General features: G+C 36.3%; 1 protein-coding gene across 1 annotated transcript in view; it reads left to right on the top strand.

The window, feature by feature from the left end:
- Window positions 1-17,066, top strand: part of ASTN2 (astrotactin 2) — a 1,161,487-nt gene extending 1,144,421 nt beyond the window's left edge. Inside the window, 1 exon segment of the mRNA XM_074292901.1 lies at window positions 16,194-17,066. Within this exon segment, the coding sequence (XP_074149002.1) occupies window positions 16,194-16,431 (238 nt within the window). The 3' untranslated portion in view covers window positions 16,432-17,066.
- Window positions 17,067-17,598: the final 532 nt, after the last annotated feature.

Here is a 17,598-nt window from a genome sequence, read left to right as displayed (position 1 = left end):
AAAACAGAACATTCAGAGAGAACAAAACAAGAAATCACAAACTTTGAAACTGCCATACTGTGGCAAACCAAAGGCTCAGTTATGATCCCATACTCTCTCTTTTGAAACCAGTAGGTTCTGCTATGGTATGATGGGCCGAACTCTAACAAATATCAGCATAGAGATTGATTCTATATACTGTCTAGAGAAAGCCTTAGCTTGTAAAAGAGGCTAATAATGCTTTTTTAGGGCTATTTACACATGATGTTCCATCCAGCTCTTATCTTCAATGATATGGTAGTAAAGCTGACTTTTCATTCTCACAGCATACCATATCATTGACGATAAGAGCTGGAAGGAACATCATGTGTCATCTAGGCCACTCTATACATGATCTAGAATCTCATATACAGTATAGTCAAGTGATGCTTGTACAATGATGTAGATGTTAGTGAATACTTGACTCATTGATGAAGAACCCTCCTCCTGAGAGAGTTTTTATGAACTTTGGATAGCTAACAATGATCCAAAATATCATTTACAACTTCCTTCTCATCTCTGCCCCACTGGTTCTAGTTTTGCCCTCTGGGATCAAGCAGAAGAATCCTGATGCCTTTTCCCCATGGTAACCCTTCAAACATTAAAAAAAATCATGTCTCCTATTCCAAGTCTTCTCTTTTCTAGGCTAAACATTGTTTTCCCAAATTATATAAATGGGAACATCAATTCTTTCAACAATTCATCATATGGCAAAGACTCCAGTTCTCTCCCTATTCTGGCTGGTGATTCAGCTTGTCAAAGGTCTTTCTAAAATGTGGCACTCCATTCTTAATTCAATCTTCTTGACATATGTGTCAGTTTAGAGGACAACAATATTGCCATATCTCTCATATATACCTTCTGTGTATCTTAGTGCACTTAAAAAATAAGTCCATTTTTTAAAATTGCCATGTCACATTGTTGATCAACATTAAGCTTTATCTTGTTGTTCAGTCACTTTTCATGACCCTATTTGGGGTTTTCTTGACAAAGATACTGGAGTAAGTTGTCATTTCCTTCTCCAGCTCACTTTACAGATGAGGAAACTGAGGCAAAGTGAGTTAAGTGACTTGACGAGGCTAACACAACCAGGAAATATCCTAGATTTTATTTGAATTCAGAAAGATATACCAGAGGTCTATCCACTGCCCCACATAACTTCCCCCATTGCATTTTATAGTCTAGATAATTTTTTTTATACCTTCTTCTCTCCTAATGTTGTTAATTCAGCTTAACTCATTACTATCGCTTATAAGGAGTTGAGGGTCCTATCTATTGTCAAAAATATTAGCTCTCACTCTGAACTTCGTATTTATCTACAAATTATATTAGCATGCCATCATTACCTTCAGTTAGTTCACTGGCCCCTATCACCTAACCATAATGTGTCCTCCTGGATGTATATCAAGCTGCCCTGATTTCCTTATGTGGTAATACCTCATAGACTTCATATTATTCCTCTATTAATGAAGATTTTTACAGATGACAGATATGTTCTCAGATACTTTCTGGCTATGTGACCCTGGGCAAGTTACTAACCATTATCTCAGTTTCTTCATCCGTAAAATGGAGATAATAATTGTATCCAACCCTTGGAGTAGTTTGTGAGGATCAAGTAAATTAATATTTGTAAAGTGCTTTGCAAATTTTAAAGCACCATACTGTTATTATTACTTATAAAAATGAAGGAGTTGGAATAGTTCACCTCTCTTGTCCCTTTAAGCTTAGACTTATTTCTTTTGAATTCTTTTTTCTTTTAGTAGTAGAAATAGATTTGTTTCAAGTTAGCAACATGGTAAGACAACCAGCAAGACCTTTTAAGTATAGGCATGTGTTTTTGCCTGTAAGCCAGTCTATGTGAGTGTGACCATAAGTGGCTGGCATGCATGGGATTGTTTCATGCCAATTTAAGAGATGGCAAATTAGTTTATCTTGAGACACAGACAGAGAGCAAGCCAGACAAACAGTAGTCACTAGGGTACATTGGATACACCTGGTACATGTGAGTCTTATTGGGTAGGTTTACTGGGTAGACTTTTCCCCCATGGTTCATTAATGTTGAATCTCAACCCGGAAGTAATTTCTGTGGATATTAGGACTTCCTTGTAGGTGGGATCTTGGCCACATTGAGATAGCTTTGTAATTGGTGACTCTCTCTCTGATTGGCTGTGTGTGTGACCTCATAGGCCCTTTATAAGCCCACTGCAGATAGCAGTCGCTCTCTTTAACCTGGTGCTCTTTACCCTGGCTCCCTAGCCTGGGTGGCCAAGCCAAGATGGGTAGCCAAAAGAGGTAAGGATTTTGATAGTGAACGTGGGTCTTCTGACCAGGTGTTCACTCAGGAACTAACAAGTCAGGGCATTATGTGAGTAGGTATCATAAAGGCTTTTAAGATTAAAAAAAATGTTTATCAGCTCAGCCTCTCATCCACAGTAAAGCATGCCCATAAAACTTAGTGACAAGAGGGAGTCTTTGCCTCTAAGTAATAAATACATCAGGCTGGTGTCCCCCAGAGCCTGGTTTCTATGGCAACTACAGGTTACTGCAAACAGCTGCTACAAGAAGACACATTGACATCCAGATGTCCTAAGCATAAGGTTTACATTAGGAGACATTAAAAACTGAGCTCATAGGTGGCCCTAGACCAGAACTTACTGTGGTCAGGACATCCTTGGTATTGACTACTTTGGTCTCCTTTAATTTTCTTTGATTGAAAAGTGACATGAGGAGAAAAAAAAAAGACAGATTTTTATCCTGCATAAATAGAAAGATCCATCTTGACCTACCCAAATTTAACACAATTATGCATTCATTTCCCACCTCCTATTTTTCCTATTTCTTTTTTTTTCTTTTTTCTTTTGGTGAATAGTATTTTATTTTTTACAATTATATGTAAAGATAGTTTTCAAGATTCATTTTTATAAGATTTTGAGTTTAAAATATCCCTCCCTCTCATTCCATTTCATTCAGCATCAGTTCATGTAAGTCTTTCCATGGTTTTTTTTTCCCTAAAATCTGCCTGCTCATTACTGCTTATAGCAAAATGATATTCAATCATATTAATGTATTATAACTTGTTCAGTCATTTCCAACCAATATTTATTCCCTCAATTTCCAATTCTTTACTACCATAAAAGTGGCTGCTATTAATATTTTTGCAAATATAGGTTTTTTTCCCCTTTTTTATGCTCTCTTTGGGATACAGATCTAGTAGTAATATTGTTGGATCAAAGGGCATTCAGTTTGATTGCCCTTTGAATATAGTTCCAAATTGTTTTTCAGAACTGTTAGATCAGTTCATAACTCAAACAGTGTCCCACATTTCCCATACCTTCTCCGACATTTCTCTTTTCTGTAATATTAATTAATCTGATAACTTCAAGGTAGTACCTCAGAGTTGTTTTAATTTGCATTTCTCTAACCAATGGTGATTTGGAGCAGTTTTTTTTTTTTTTTAATGAAAGGAGATAGCTTTAATTTTATTTATCTGAAAATTGCCTGTTCATATCTTTTCACTATTTATAATTGGAGAATGACTTGTAGTTTAATAAATTTTATATATTTCTCTATATATTTGAGAAATGAAACCTTTATCAGAAATTTTGATTGTAAAAAATTTCCCTAGCTTTCTGTTTTTCTTTTAATATTGATTGCATTAGTTTTGTTTCTGGAAAACTTTTTAATTTAATATAATCAATATTATCCACTTTGCATTTCATGATGTTTTCTATTTCTTATTTGGTCATAAATTATTTCCTTCTCTGTAAATCTGGCAGTAAATTATTCTTTGCTTTCTTAATTTGCTTCATGCCTAACTTGTGTGCCCATTTTAACTTTATCTTGGTATATGATGTGAGATGTAGGTGTATGCTTAATTTTTGCCATACTATTTCCAGTTTTCCAAATAGTTTTTTTTTCAAATTCTAAGTTCTTCCAGACACTGGAAGCTTTGTTTTCATCAAACAGTAGGTTATTATAGTCATTTACTTTGTCATTTACTAATCAATTCCATTGATCCACTACTTTATTTCTTAGCCAATAGTTTTGATGATTGATGCTTTATAAGTTAGTTTTAGATGTAGTACAATTAGGTATCCTTCCTTTACATTTTCCTCCATCACTCCCTTTCTTGACTTTTTGCTTTACCAGGTGAATTTTGTTACTTTTTTCTAGCTTTATATTTTTAGTAATTTTGTATGACACTGAATAAGAAAATTAATTTAGGTAGAATTGTCATTTTTATAATATTAACTTGGCCTATCCATGAGCAATTATCTTCTTCTAATACAATCCTTTTTTTAATCTTCACATCAAAGTTAATTATAAACATATGCTCTAAAAGTATATTCCCAACTACTCTAATAGAGATATAATTCTTAAGAGTTACAATTATCACTTATCATCCATGTAGGATTGTAAGCAGTTTAACCTTACTAAAGTACCTGTTTTGTTTTTGTTGTTGTTTTCCTTTCCTGTTTATCTTTTAATGGTTCTTTTCATTCTTGTGTTGGAAAATCAAATGTTCTGTTTCACTATAATCTTTTCCACTGAATAATTATGCCCAGTTTTTCGAGGTAGTTGATTCTTGATTTTAATCCAAGCTCTTTTGCCTTATAGAAAGAATACAATACTCCACATTCTAAACTGTCTGATCTTTTAGATTTTAGATTTTAGCTGCTAAATTTTGTGTAATCCTGACTGTGATTCCTTAGTATTTGAATTGTTTCTTTTTGACTGGTTGCAGTTTTCTTTGACCTGATAGTTCTGTAATTTGGCTATATTATTCCTTCAAGTTTTCATTTTGAGATCTCTTTTGAGATTATTGGTAGACTCCTTAAGTAACTATTTTACATTCTGGTTCTAGAAGATCAGGGCAGTTTTCCTTGATTATTTCTTGAAAGATCTTATCCAAATCTTGGTCTCAGATAATCCAATAGTTCTTAAATTGTCTGTCTTGTCTTTCCAGATCAGCTGTATGTTTTTTTTTTTTCCCAATGGAGTGTTTTCATATTTTCTTCTTTTTATTTATTCTTTTGATTCTGAGATTTTTGGTATCTTATAAATTCATTAGATTTCACTTATGCAGTTGTAATTTTTAAGGAATTACTTTCTTCAGTTAGTTTTTATATCTCCTTTTCTATTTGACCAATTCTACTTTTAAAGAGGTTTTTTTTTTTTCAGTTTTTTGTGTGCTTCATTTCCAAGCTGTTGACTCCTTTTCTCATATTTTTTTTAGCATAATTTGCATTTCTTTCCCCATTTTTTCTTCTACCTCTCTTACTTGATTTTTAAAATACTTTTTTGGAGCTCTTTAAAGAAGACTTTTTGGGTTTGAGACCAATTAATACTCCTTTTTGAAGCTTTCTTTGCATGCAGGCATTTTGATATTATTGTCCTCTTCTGTGTTTGTGTTTTGATTTTCCCTGTCACCATAGTAGTTCTCTATTGTCAGGGCTATTTTGTTATTGTTGCTTTTTATTTTATGTTCATTTTAAAACCTTGAGTAGGAGCAATAAGTGGTTAGATCACTGTCTCTTTGTGTTGGGATCTCTGGAGCAGGAAGATTGCTTACTATATAGTAGGATGGCTTAGCTTTGTTGTGCCTATTGTGCCCTGGGTTCCAAGGCTGGCAGTTTGCTTTTTGGGCTGAGGCTGAAAGACTCATAGCTGGCCTGCTGTGTCAGTGGCCTACTGCTCTGGATTATAGGGCCTTGGTTGCTAATTTATGCTGTGGCTAAGAGCCTTCCAGTGGCTTTCCCAGTAAACTGCTCATTCTAGGATGTATTCTCTTTTTACCCAAGTGAGACACACCTTTCCTGAAGTCCTTCTCAGTGATCTTAGGATGGAAAATTGCTTCTTTTCTTTTCCTTCTTTTCCCTTTTCCTCCCTTTTCCCTTCTTTCCCTTCTTTCCTTTCTTTCCTTCTTTCTGGATTTTGTTGTTCCAGAATTCTTCTAGAGCCTTGATTTAAATTTTTTTTTCTGAAAAAAAATTAGAAAGAGCTCAGGCAACTTTCTGGATTTTCTCCACAATCTGGACTCCAACCTCTCCTGTTATTCATTTCTTCTTCAGCTGACTTTGTCAAAGATCTTCCTTTCTTTTGTGTCATTAGCTCCTTTGGCAGTCTAATGAAGCTTATGTGCCTCTTCTCAGAATGTTTGAAAATGCACCAAATAAAATATGTCAGACATCAAAGGAAACCCATTATTTTGAGATATGGTTATCATTTTTTAAAGCCAGCACACAGCAGATACTAAACTAAAGGCCCTCTTCTAAAACATGACTCCTTTTCCTAGCATTCCTGAGAGAATTATTCAGTCTTTGTTTTAAAAAAAAAATTATCTTCCAATGACAGAGAAATCACTGTCTCACAAGTTAGGCATTCTTGGTCAGTTCTACTTCTAAGAATTAGTGAAATATGTTTCACATGGTGCTGAAATCTCTCCTTATTGATTTCTCCTTACCTCTAGTTTATCTTTTCATTGGAGTAAGAAAGAATAGGTCATATTACATCTTCCATATGTCAGACTTTTAAAGATTTTATAATGGCTACCTTATTTCCTATTTTTTGTTCTCTTCTTCAAAGACCATATTATCAATTCTTTTCTCTTCCTCATATAACTGGTTTTCCAAACCTTTTCTCATTTTGAGCAACTTTCTCTGAATTCATTCCAGTTGATCAATGTCCCATTTAGACAAAGATGGACAAAATGAGATAGAAGATCCTCAGTGAGTTGTGACAGTACAGAAAGGGGGAGAAATGAAAGTCCAAAGTAGATCCTAGTTGCTATTCTTCCATTAAAATAGCCTGAAATTGCATTCATTTTTGTGGCCGTCTCATTGCCATATTGAATTATACTGGGCAACAAGAACAGAGATATATAAATTCTGATTAAGTAGCCATAGATATAGTTGAAATGCAAGCAATATTTCTTCATAATCTATTTCCCATTCTTCCTCAACTGTCCTCAGAAGTTTGATCTCTCCCTGATTACTACTCAATGTATCCTGTCACCCAACAAACCATGCCATCAAATGATCAAGGACAAGGGACAGAAATTTCCCTGAGAAGGGGCTATCTGAACCAGTAGAAAGTTTAGGCTGCTTTCCTAAATCTTCCCTTTTCTAGTCCCTCTTAGTTAGTAAAGTTATAAATTAGTGTTCCTAGTCCCTCCTCCACTCTTTTTCTCCCCCAACAGGCAGGGATAGGTCGGGTCCCTGTTTAGGAAGATTTCATTTCCAGTATTTAAAAAAGTGGTCACTCTGACCTGCCATCTTCCCCCCACTGAGGGAACACTTGGAAATGTCCTGAGTTTGATTTATGGGGCTAAATCGGTAATGCAAGAGCTGCGCGACAATTTATTATCCAGCTCACAACAGGCAGACTAATTTTTTCTTTCTCCCCATCTCTTATTCTTTTTTCTCTCAGCATGTTGTGAGCAGTATACTCTTCAGCTCCTTGTTATTTCTTATTCTGTCCTCTCCTCATTCTTTTTGAGTTTTTCCCAGTAGCCTTTCAAGGAGATATGTTGGTCATGCTTTTCAGGAAGAGAAGTGAAAAGATATTAGATTATAATCAGGAGATCTTACTTTGCTGTAACTTGCTGTGTGACACTGGATAAGTCACTCTTTCCCAGTCATCAATTTCACCATCCATAAAATGGGAAGAATACACACCTAGAGATTGCAGGACACTAGTTCATATTTAAGTTATTTTCAAACATGACTATTAACTACTATTTTATAAAACAAAACAAAAACTACTAGGTATCTTTAAGATTTTTTGTTTATATTAAATAAAATCAAGGATGTGGGATATAAGTCAGTTTTCACTCAGTAGTTCTACATATTCATACTTTCTTTTGCATTCAGGATGAGAGAATATAATCTCCAGGGGTAGACAGACCTCTTCTCTAAATGACAGACAGTTATGATATAGCAGAAATCAGTCACTTCCTGAGCATTTGTTAAATGTTTCTTCTGTATTAGGCATAGATAAACAAAAATGAAACAGCCTCTATTATCACAGTCCTTATATTCTATCAGGAAAATAAGCATATACACATAAATGAAAATTTACATATATATATGTATATATAACATAAACATTATAGACAATAGATAATTATAGAGGTGGAACTAAGTAGCTGTGAAGATTAGGAAATGCTGCATGCAGAAGATGGTATATGAGCTGAGTGTAGCCAACTAGTAGAGATGAGGGAGGATTACATTTCAACCAGTTCTAAAACCAAGAAATGGGGAAATAGAATGACATTCAGATGTGATAAACAGCAAAATCATCACTACAGCTGGTGTTTAGAATTTGTGGGGGATAGCAATATGTAATAATAATGGGAAAATAGGTTGGAAAAAGTTTGCAAAGGGTTTTATATTTGGCCCTAATGGATAAAGTACCAACCCTGGAGTCAGGAAGATTCATCTTGTCTTCAAATCTGACCTCAGAAATTTAATAGTTCTATGTTCCTGGGCAATCATTTTACTTTATTGGTCTCAGTTTCCTTATCTGTAAAATGAGGAGGAAATGGCAAACCACTCCAGTATCTTTACCAAGAAAACCCTAAATGAGGTCACGAAGCGTCTGACATGACTGAAACACATGAACACCACAACTACCAATAGAAGTCATTATTTATTGGGTTACTAGTTTGTGACTTCTCATGTCACCTGCCTCCTATCCTACCAATGTACTCACTGAGGCTGCAGCAAATCAAGTGGAAACATATTTCTAGTTTTACTCATTTCAGTCTTTGTTCTGGTCACACTCTCATTTTTATTTTTTCTTCTTTGGAAGTTCAATCCTCAGTAATGTACTTTTTAAGCTATTATCACAGCCAAGAAAATTAGGAACACATTATGTCCAAGGCCACTTGAAAGAGGTCTGTGTGAATTTAGGGACCTTGATCCCAGTTTTTTTTAAAGGCTTACTATAGGACTATAATTACACAGCTGAGTCATGACATTCTGAAAAAACTTGAATTTAATCTTTTTCATCTCAAACTTAGTAATACCTAAAAGACCTATCATAAAGAGTGCTCCAAAATACATCCTCATTTATTTCCAACATCTTTTCACTTCATTCCATGTCTCTTTCACCCCATTCACTCACCAACAATCAAGCTTATAGTTGCCCCCTCTGCTTACCTAAGTAGCTTTGCAGTGGTAGCACAGACATGTCAAGCTGGTTCTCCTGTAATGTCTTCCTCTCATTTGCCATCCTACTTGCTACCATTTTGGTCTGAATTTAGAAAGTCAAAGAAAACTATTATCCATGGGATCCCTTAAAAGTCTCACCTCACCTTCAATCTTGTTGAACATCAGAGTATGCCTGTGTTTTTACTAACTGAGGAATTTTCTGACAAATGGGGAAACCCTAGGATGGAAGGAATAGATCCAGCTAATCAAATTCAAATACTGACTTCTGGCAGGGGGCAAATGTAACTTATATGCCTGTGTCCTTTTAATTGAGGACAGAGATAACATATGAATCCACTTTTCAGACTGACTTTCAATGAAAAGAAAGTGAGCAATATCATTCAAATTAGCTCTGCATCCTTTCCAGAACTAGTTTTATAATCAAATAGGTAAAGTATTAGTTCTCTAAGGCAATGGAATCATAGGGTCACTAAGCTCATTGTCCAAATACACCTGAAATTATTATCATTAGAGATTTCTTCCTTTAGTGAATACTTTTTAGTTTCTCATAATAACTCTCATTTCACGAAGATCTTCAAAGTACATCAAATGTTTTCTGCACAATAACACAGTTTATAAGTAGCAACATATCCTTATTCCCTTTTTACAGATGAGACTCCAAAACACATCCTCTCACTTCTCCTAGCTATAAATTCTGCTCATCCTTTTGAATGAGAAATTTAAGTGACATTTCTAAACACTAAGGGAAGAAATATGAATTCTAGTCCCAGATCTACTATTTAAGAACCTAAGGAAAGTCATTTTAATCAAAGCGTCAAGCAATCAGTCAGTTAATAAGCATTAATTATGCACTTCTATGTCAGGCATTGTACATAGAACAGGTTTGTTCACCAGAAACAGTCTCTGCTATCAAGTAACTAGGAGATAGGGAAGGGGAGAAAAAATACTTATATGCATATATTAAATACCCTACAGTTTTTGAGAGAGAATACATTAATAGATAGAGGGATCACAAAAGGTCTTGATAGAAGAAGTCACATGAACTGAGTTTTGAAAAAAAAATCCATCTGGTAGACAAAAAGGTAAACTGGTATACTCATTCCAGCAATAAGGCACAAACAACAAAAAGGCATGGATTGGAAACAAAATTTCTCCAATATATGAGGAATAAACCTAAGAAGGTTGGAGGATAAATTGATTGAATGAATGGGAGGGTAGGAAGAGAGAGGTTTATTTAATAAAATTGGAAATGTAAGTTGGGATATGGATAGGTTTAAGGCAGGGAGGGAAGAAATGTTTTATTCTATTTTAGAAATATTGAGCTTGTGATACTGATTCTAATTTGCACTATGGAGAATAATAGTCATTTACATGTTCTGGCATCCCAGAACATTGCTATTACTTTGTATACAGTATATTTCACTTTGTTCATGGAGGACTTTCTAAGTTTATTTTTTCTTGAGACCATCCTGTTCATCATTTCCCAGGGAACAATAATATCCCATCATATGAGAAACTTGCTTTACTTTTTTTTTTTTTTTACAATTACTATTGCTAATTATATTTCCCCTATTTATTGTCTCTCTCCTTTTTGCCCTTTCCTTCCTCAAAAGTGTTTTGTTACTGTCCACTTATTTTCCCAATATACCTTCTCTTTTAACACCCTCACCCCTTCCCACTTTTCATTCCCCTCTTATTTTCCTACAGGGTACAATAGTTTTTATACTCCTATTAAGTATGTATATTATTTTCTATCTGAGCCAATTCTGATGAGAGTAAGTTTTACTCACTCATCCTCTCCTCTCCTTCTAAAAACTTTTTTTTGCCTCTTTTTTTAAAATGGGAGATAATTTGCACCATTCTAATTTTCCCTTTCCCCAAGTATATTCCTCTCTTATCCCTTAATTTTTTTTTTAAAGAAAAGCTATTATCCCTTCATATTCAACTCATATCCATACCCTTTGTCTAGATATACTCCTTCTAACTGCCATAATAATGGGAATGTTCTAATGAGTTACAATTACAAGAAATTTATTTGACATGTTCAATGGGCAGTTGGTAATACAAGACTAGCTAGCAGGAAAGAAAATACGAGTAGATGAACAGATGTGGGAGTTGTCTACCCAGAGATTGTGCTAAATTCATGGAAGCTGATGAGATAATCAAGTAAGCGTGTGTAGAGAGAGAAAGGAAAAGGCCCTAGGACAGAATCTTGGTCTATATCCACAGTTAAGGACCATAAAATGGATTATAGCCTAGCAAAAGAGACTGAGAATGAACAGCCAAATGAATAGGAGGACCAAAAGAGAATGTCATGAAAATCAATAGAAAAGAGAGCATCTAAGAAGATCAGTTAGAGAATTTAAAAAGAAGTGGGGGTTTTTTAGGAGGGGAGGGAGAATTTCTGTTTTGGGCATATCACATTTGAAGTTTTGGATACATACAGTTGGAAGTATCCAACAGGCAATTAATGATGTAGAATTGGAGTTAGGAGAGAAACTAAGTTTTGCTTATGTGTTAAATACTGATGTGATCACCAAGTAAAAGAATACAAAAAAAAGAAAAAAAAAGGAATTAAAAAAAATACAAAAATATTTACAAAAATACTGTTTGCCCGAGACAGAATTTGTAGATACACCCGAATAGGGGATGGGATAAGAACCATTATCTTGCAAAGAAAACCAAGGTAGGACAACCAGGTTAGTAGGATATAATCAAGAGAGAATAATATCATGAAACTCCAGGGAGGAGAAAATTTCTAAGAGAAAAGCATGGTCAGGAAAAGCTCATCACCAAGAAATTCATGATCCCAGAGACTGCATCTGCTTTGGTATTCACACCTCATCAGTATCCTGAGCCACTGCTACCCTCATTGGAGGAATAAAGAGCAGAACAAAAAAAAAAATTTCCCTGGGGGCAGCTAGGTGGCGCAGTGGATAGAGCACCAGCCCTGAATTCAGGAGTACCCCAGTTCAAATCTGGTCTCAGACACTTAATACGTCCTAGCTGTGTGACCCTGGGCAAGTCACTTAACCCCAGCCTCAGAAAAAGAGATAAAAAAAATTTTTTTCCCCAGGCTCCATTTAAAAAATACTCATAGCCCAAACATGTCCCATCAGCTGCATTCAATGGACCCAACTCCACCAGCATGATGCCCCATTCTCCCCTTTTGTTCTTGTTTCCTTCCAGCATATTATAAGTTCATTGAGGGAAGATAGGGACTGTCTTTTGTTTGATTTATATTCCCAGTTCTTAGTAGAGTGCCTAACACTTTATGGGAGATTAATAGATGATTATTAAATTGAATTGAAGAATATGTCCCACCTTTTGTGCGGCCAAAGTAAAGCAGTGGTTCAGACCATAGAAATAAAAAAAACATTTGATGGAGAAGATAGTATTTGAGGGGAGATCAACATGTAAATTAGAGTCTACAAGGGAGGTGTTGAGAGGAGAGAAAGAGTGGGAGTCAAGTACTAAATTCTCTGAGGAAAAAAAGGTACTTAGAGGCCACTTGAGAACTGACATTGGGGAAAAGATATAAACATTTATTAAGCACCTAGTATGTTTTAAGCCCTGTACTAAGTGTATTACAAATATCTCCTTTGATTCTCACAACTCTGTGAGATGTGTTATTATCCTCATTTTTATTATAAAGGAAATTAATGCTAAAAGATTAAGTGTTTTATCCAGGGTCAGGCAGCTAAAGTTTCTGAGGCTGGTTTTGAATTTAGATCTTTCTGAATCTAAGCACAGCGTTCTATTCCCAAATAACCTAGCTGCCTAAAGATTTATCAGAATCTAGATAAGGCAATATAATCTAGAGGAAATGATTCAGGAATCACTACATTATTAAATGATTACATTATGGGGGAATTTTGGAAGTAACTGTGTGGAAGAAGTGGCATGGCTACTCCTATTCTTTCTCTTGGTCAAATATGTCAGAAGGCATGAATAAAGATTCATACAGTGCTGGTAAAAGCATATAGGGGTTCAGCATTCCCACAAAAAGCCACGTTTCCATAATTATAGGGAAATAGAGCATGAGAGTGGCAGACCTAATGTTAGGAGGGATAGCTTGCTAGTTTGCTAGCAAAATAGAGGGAGGGAAAGCTGGAAAGGGACATAAATGGACCAAGGCTAACATGGATGAGGGAACAGAAAGCAGTGGTTGGGAAAGGAGGCTTTGGCCTGGTCATCCTGTGACCTTGAGTGTCAGGAATCCTAGGTAGAGTTTAAAATTTTTTCATATGAGGGGAAATCATTCTAGAAAGGATGATGTGTGAGAGTGTTGGGAGCATATCTAGAAAAAAAGGCATCCTATCAGTAGGTATGGGTAGATTTTTCTGAACTTCCAAAACATTTGTTAGACATGTGAAACAATATAGGAACAATTTTGTAGAACTACATCTAGAGTCAGAGGATCTGGATTCAAATAATTCCTCAGTTACTTAACATCTGTGTGGCTTTCACCCAATAATTTAACCTCTCTTGTCCTCATTGTTCTCATCTATAAAATGGAACTAATAATCCTTATCTTGCCTAGCTCATGGTTATTTAGGTTCAAATGAAATAACATTTAAAATTGCTTTGTAAATGAATGTGTAGAGCACAATAGAAACACAACCTGGTGTTATTACCTAAAACTATTAAAAGCAAAGTAATCACTCATTTACTAATCCTCTATTTGAAGACACATAGGTGGTATAATAAGATACAGTACTAACTTGAAGTCGGAAAGACTATAGGCAAAATGCTTAACCCCTGAGAATCAGTTTCCTCATCAGTACTAAAGTACCTGGGTTCAAATCCTGATTTTACCATTTGCTGCCTATGTGGCTTTGGACTGTTCCCTTAATTTCTTTGTGCCTCAATTTCCTCAACTATAAAATGAGGGGGTTGGATTAGCTGACCTCTAAGGTCTCTTTCAGCCCTAAATCTATGATTCTAGCATCCTGTGATCCACATAAGTTATAGCAGATGCACTTGTAATGTCACAGCAGGACACAGTCTCTGTCCTTCCACATTATCTGCAGTGGGAAGAGTCATTCTGGCCCTGAGTTATTTTGGGAGGGAAAGACTAGGCTTTGACTGAGAGGGAGTCAGAGCCAGCAAGCTTTTCAAATCATCTGAGGCAAAGAGAGAATAGCATAAGAGAGCCAGAGATGTTCAAAGCCAGGGAGGGAGCTGCACAGACCCCATGAGTGCTTGATGTCAGTCCCTTCCCATATCCTCCCCCCCTACTTTAATCAAGAGCTCTCGTTTCTCTGAAATCAGAAAGTTTCTGTTTCAGAATATCAATCAGTAGGGTTGTGTTGAAGATGTCCAAAAAATAGTAGAATGTATAGATCCAAAGTTGAAATTTCCTAAAGTTTCCCTAATTAAACAATTCTCTACCCTTCATTTATCTCTCTCCTTCTTCCCTAGTCCCAAGATCCAATTCAATTCCCACCTCCCCAATCCAAAAGGTATAGTATGAATGTTTTGCCAATGGGGGTAAGTAATGAGGTGAGAGTATTGGAATAATACCTAACACCAGCTTCCTCTCTCCTCCTCCATATATCTGGCTGCTATAAATAGAAGCAGGGACAAGGCTGGTATAGAGTATAATCCCCCAGAGCCAAGCAACTTCTGCTCTTTAAAGGGTCTCCAGGAAAGGTTAGTGTTTAGGGGAAATGCTGTGTTCAATGACCTAACAAAAACATTCAACTCCATTAGCAAATCTAGGTTCTGGCAACCATGAAGTGAGTTTGGCTGAGTATCAACATCCTGAAGTTATTATATGATTAAACAATCGATAAATCTTTATTGAGTGCCGACTTTGAGGTTCCTTACTCAGCCCATCTCCACCCCAACAGATGGTTAAAGACAAACCTCTCCCTGCCTCTTTCAGGAGACTTCTTAATTCAGGACTAAAGAAGCCTGGTGTCAAAGGATGCTCAAGAACTCTTCATGCACAATATATTACAACCATTGATTTCCTTGTTTTACTGTTCCTGAATTTAACATTCCATCGCCCATTTCCATACCTTTGCCAAGACTATTCCACATGCCTGAAACAAATTTCTTTTTTACCTCTGCCTCAGCTTTCTACAAGACTTAACTCATTCCACCTCTGAATGGAGATCTTCCCTAATCTCCCCAGCTGTTAGTGTTCAATTATCCCTCCAATTATTTGGTAATTAAATTACTTGGAAGTACATTCCCATATTTTAGCTTATAGCAAGAGGTATGAACTACACTGATAATAAGAGATTGACATTCTGATTTAATTCTGTTCTGAGAATGACAAGTGACTATGTCCATATGCCTGCAATCAAAGAAGCATGGATTTTGAACTAGCTGACAATTTAGGGACTTCTCTCTTCTTCTACAGTAAAAAGGTGCAACCAGCTAGCATGGTTGGATCTAGGATCCTCAAGGAGCCTGAATAATGTGTGAGGAGAAAATGGCATAGATCCAGAATTAGAAAGGACCTGAGGTCATCTAATTCACTTCTTTCCTTCATCCGTAAATTATTATGATTATTTTTACAAATTAAGAAACTAAGGCCCAGAGAGATTAAATAACTTATTTAAAGCCCTAATAGCAAATGGTAGAGCCAGGTTTGAAACTATAACTGTAAAATTAGGTGACTAAATTCAGTGATCATTAAAGTTCCTCCTCATTTCATACCAAAAGACAATATTGGGTAGAGGAAATAAGTTATTAGAGGATCTAGGTCCCTACTCTATTTCATTATCTATATGTTTTCAGGCAAGTAACTTCTGTATGCCTCAATTTCCTCTTCTGTTAAATGAGTGAGTTAAACTAAATAATCCAAAGTTTCTTCCAATGTGAATAAAGCCTGCTGATTTTCTAAAGTGTGTAAGATTCAAGAGGTATGGTGAACTATCACCATATATATTCCCTAAAATTTTTTCCAACTCAAAATCCTGTAATGCCATGATTCTATGCTAATAGAAATTCCCAGTCATCCAACTGCTCTTTCCTTCTGTCTTTCAGAAAAGCCCACCTGATCCTGAGGAGGCTGGAGAAGGTCAGCAGTCACTGCTCTACTCTCCTGCGCAGTGCCTATATCCAGAGCCGTGTAGATACCATTCCCTACCTCTTCTGCCGCAGTGAAGAGGTGCGGCCAGCTGGCATGGTCTGGTATAGCATCCTCAAGGACACCAAAGTCACATGCGAGGAGAAGATGGTCTCCATGGCACGCAACACGTATGGCGAGTCCAAGGGGCGGTGAGAGAAGATTGGCCTCAGGCTTTGGATGCCAAGAGCAGAGACTCTCAAGCACCAGAGATGGATGGACACAGGAGGATCCTGAATCTTGGGTGGGTTTTGGGACAGGGTGGTGACTGGAAGGAGCCACAAAGGCCAAGCCAGACTTTTTCTCCCAAGGACAGTTTAAAGGACTTTAGGTAGCAGCCGGGATCATTCATTATTTTCTTTATTTCTTTTTTGAGATATTATTTGACTCTGTCAAAATCTCACCTTTTTAAAACCTTTTCTTATGGACTCCAGAAATCCTGAAATGAGAGCATTCTGATGAGGGCCACATGTTATCATTCCCTCCCTTCCCCTTGCCTTTGACCTCTGCAGTTCTTTTTCCATGGTCTCTCTTCACCTATTCCTCCCCTGCCTCTCTGCTAAGGATTCAGAGCGCACAGGCCAGCCCCTTTGGCTGTAGCCATTTCCCCAAAGTAGACCTGACAAATTTCCCAGTGAGGATTGTTTTGTTTTTGTTTTTGTTTTTGTTTTTTTGTCTTTTTTAATGCTCTCCCATTTGCAGAACTCCTGCCTCTTCCTACTGCTCACAGACCTGCTCCAGCAGAGGTCCTGACAGGCTGTTCTATGCATTAAAAATTCATATGAAGTCCATGTTTCTGCCTATGTGGTGTTTCTTACCAGTGGAATACAATTTGTGACATACTTAGCCAATGATCTCTGTTGCCTCCCTCTAAGAAACTGAAAAGCAAAGGTGTAATCTCTACTCAAGAAGCTGTCAGAGGTTAATAGGAACCCCAAGAGAAAGATGAGGAAATCCAAGCTATAGATACCTCTGCTGCATCTCCTAGACATTTATTCATTCAATTTTGGTTACATCTTGATTAAAGATCTGAGTTTATTATGATAGCAATGTTAATACCAACAGCTAACACTTATATAGCATTTTAAGGGTTACAAACACTTTATAAACATTAACTCACTCGATACTCATAATAACCCTGGTTGCTATTATCTCCATTTTACAGATAAAGCAGATAGATTAAGGGACTTGTCCAGTGTCACACAGCTAGTATCTGAGGCAAATCATATCTCCTCTCTAGTTCTTCCTTTTGTCATCTCTAAAGTGTTGATGTTGAACAAAAATAATTTTGAAGGTCAATTCCATGTCCACTATAAAGTCCAG

Source organism: Sminthopsis crassicaudata, chromosome 2 (assembly GCF_048593235.1).
Source record: "Sminthopsis crassicaudata isolate SCR6 chromosome 2, ASM4859323v1, whole genome shotgun sequence".
NCBI classification, from domain to species: domain Eukaryota; kingdom Metazoa; phylum Chordata; class Mammalia; order Dasyuromorphia; family Dasyuridae; genus Sminthopsis; species Sminthopsis crassicaudata.
This window is presented reverse-complemented; position numbering and strand designations above follow the sequence as displayed.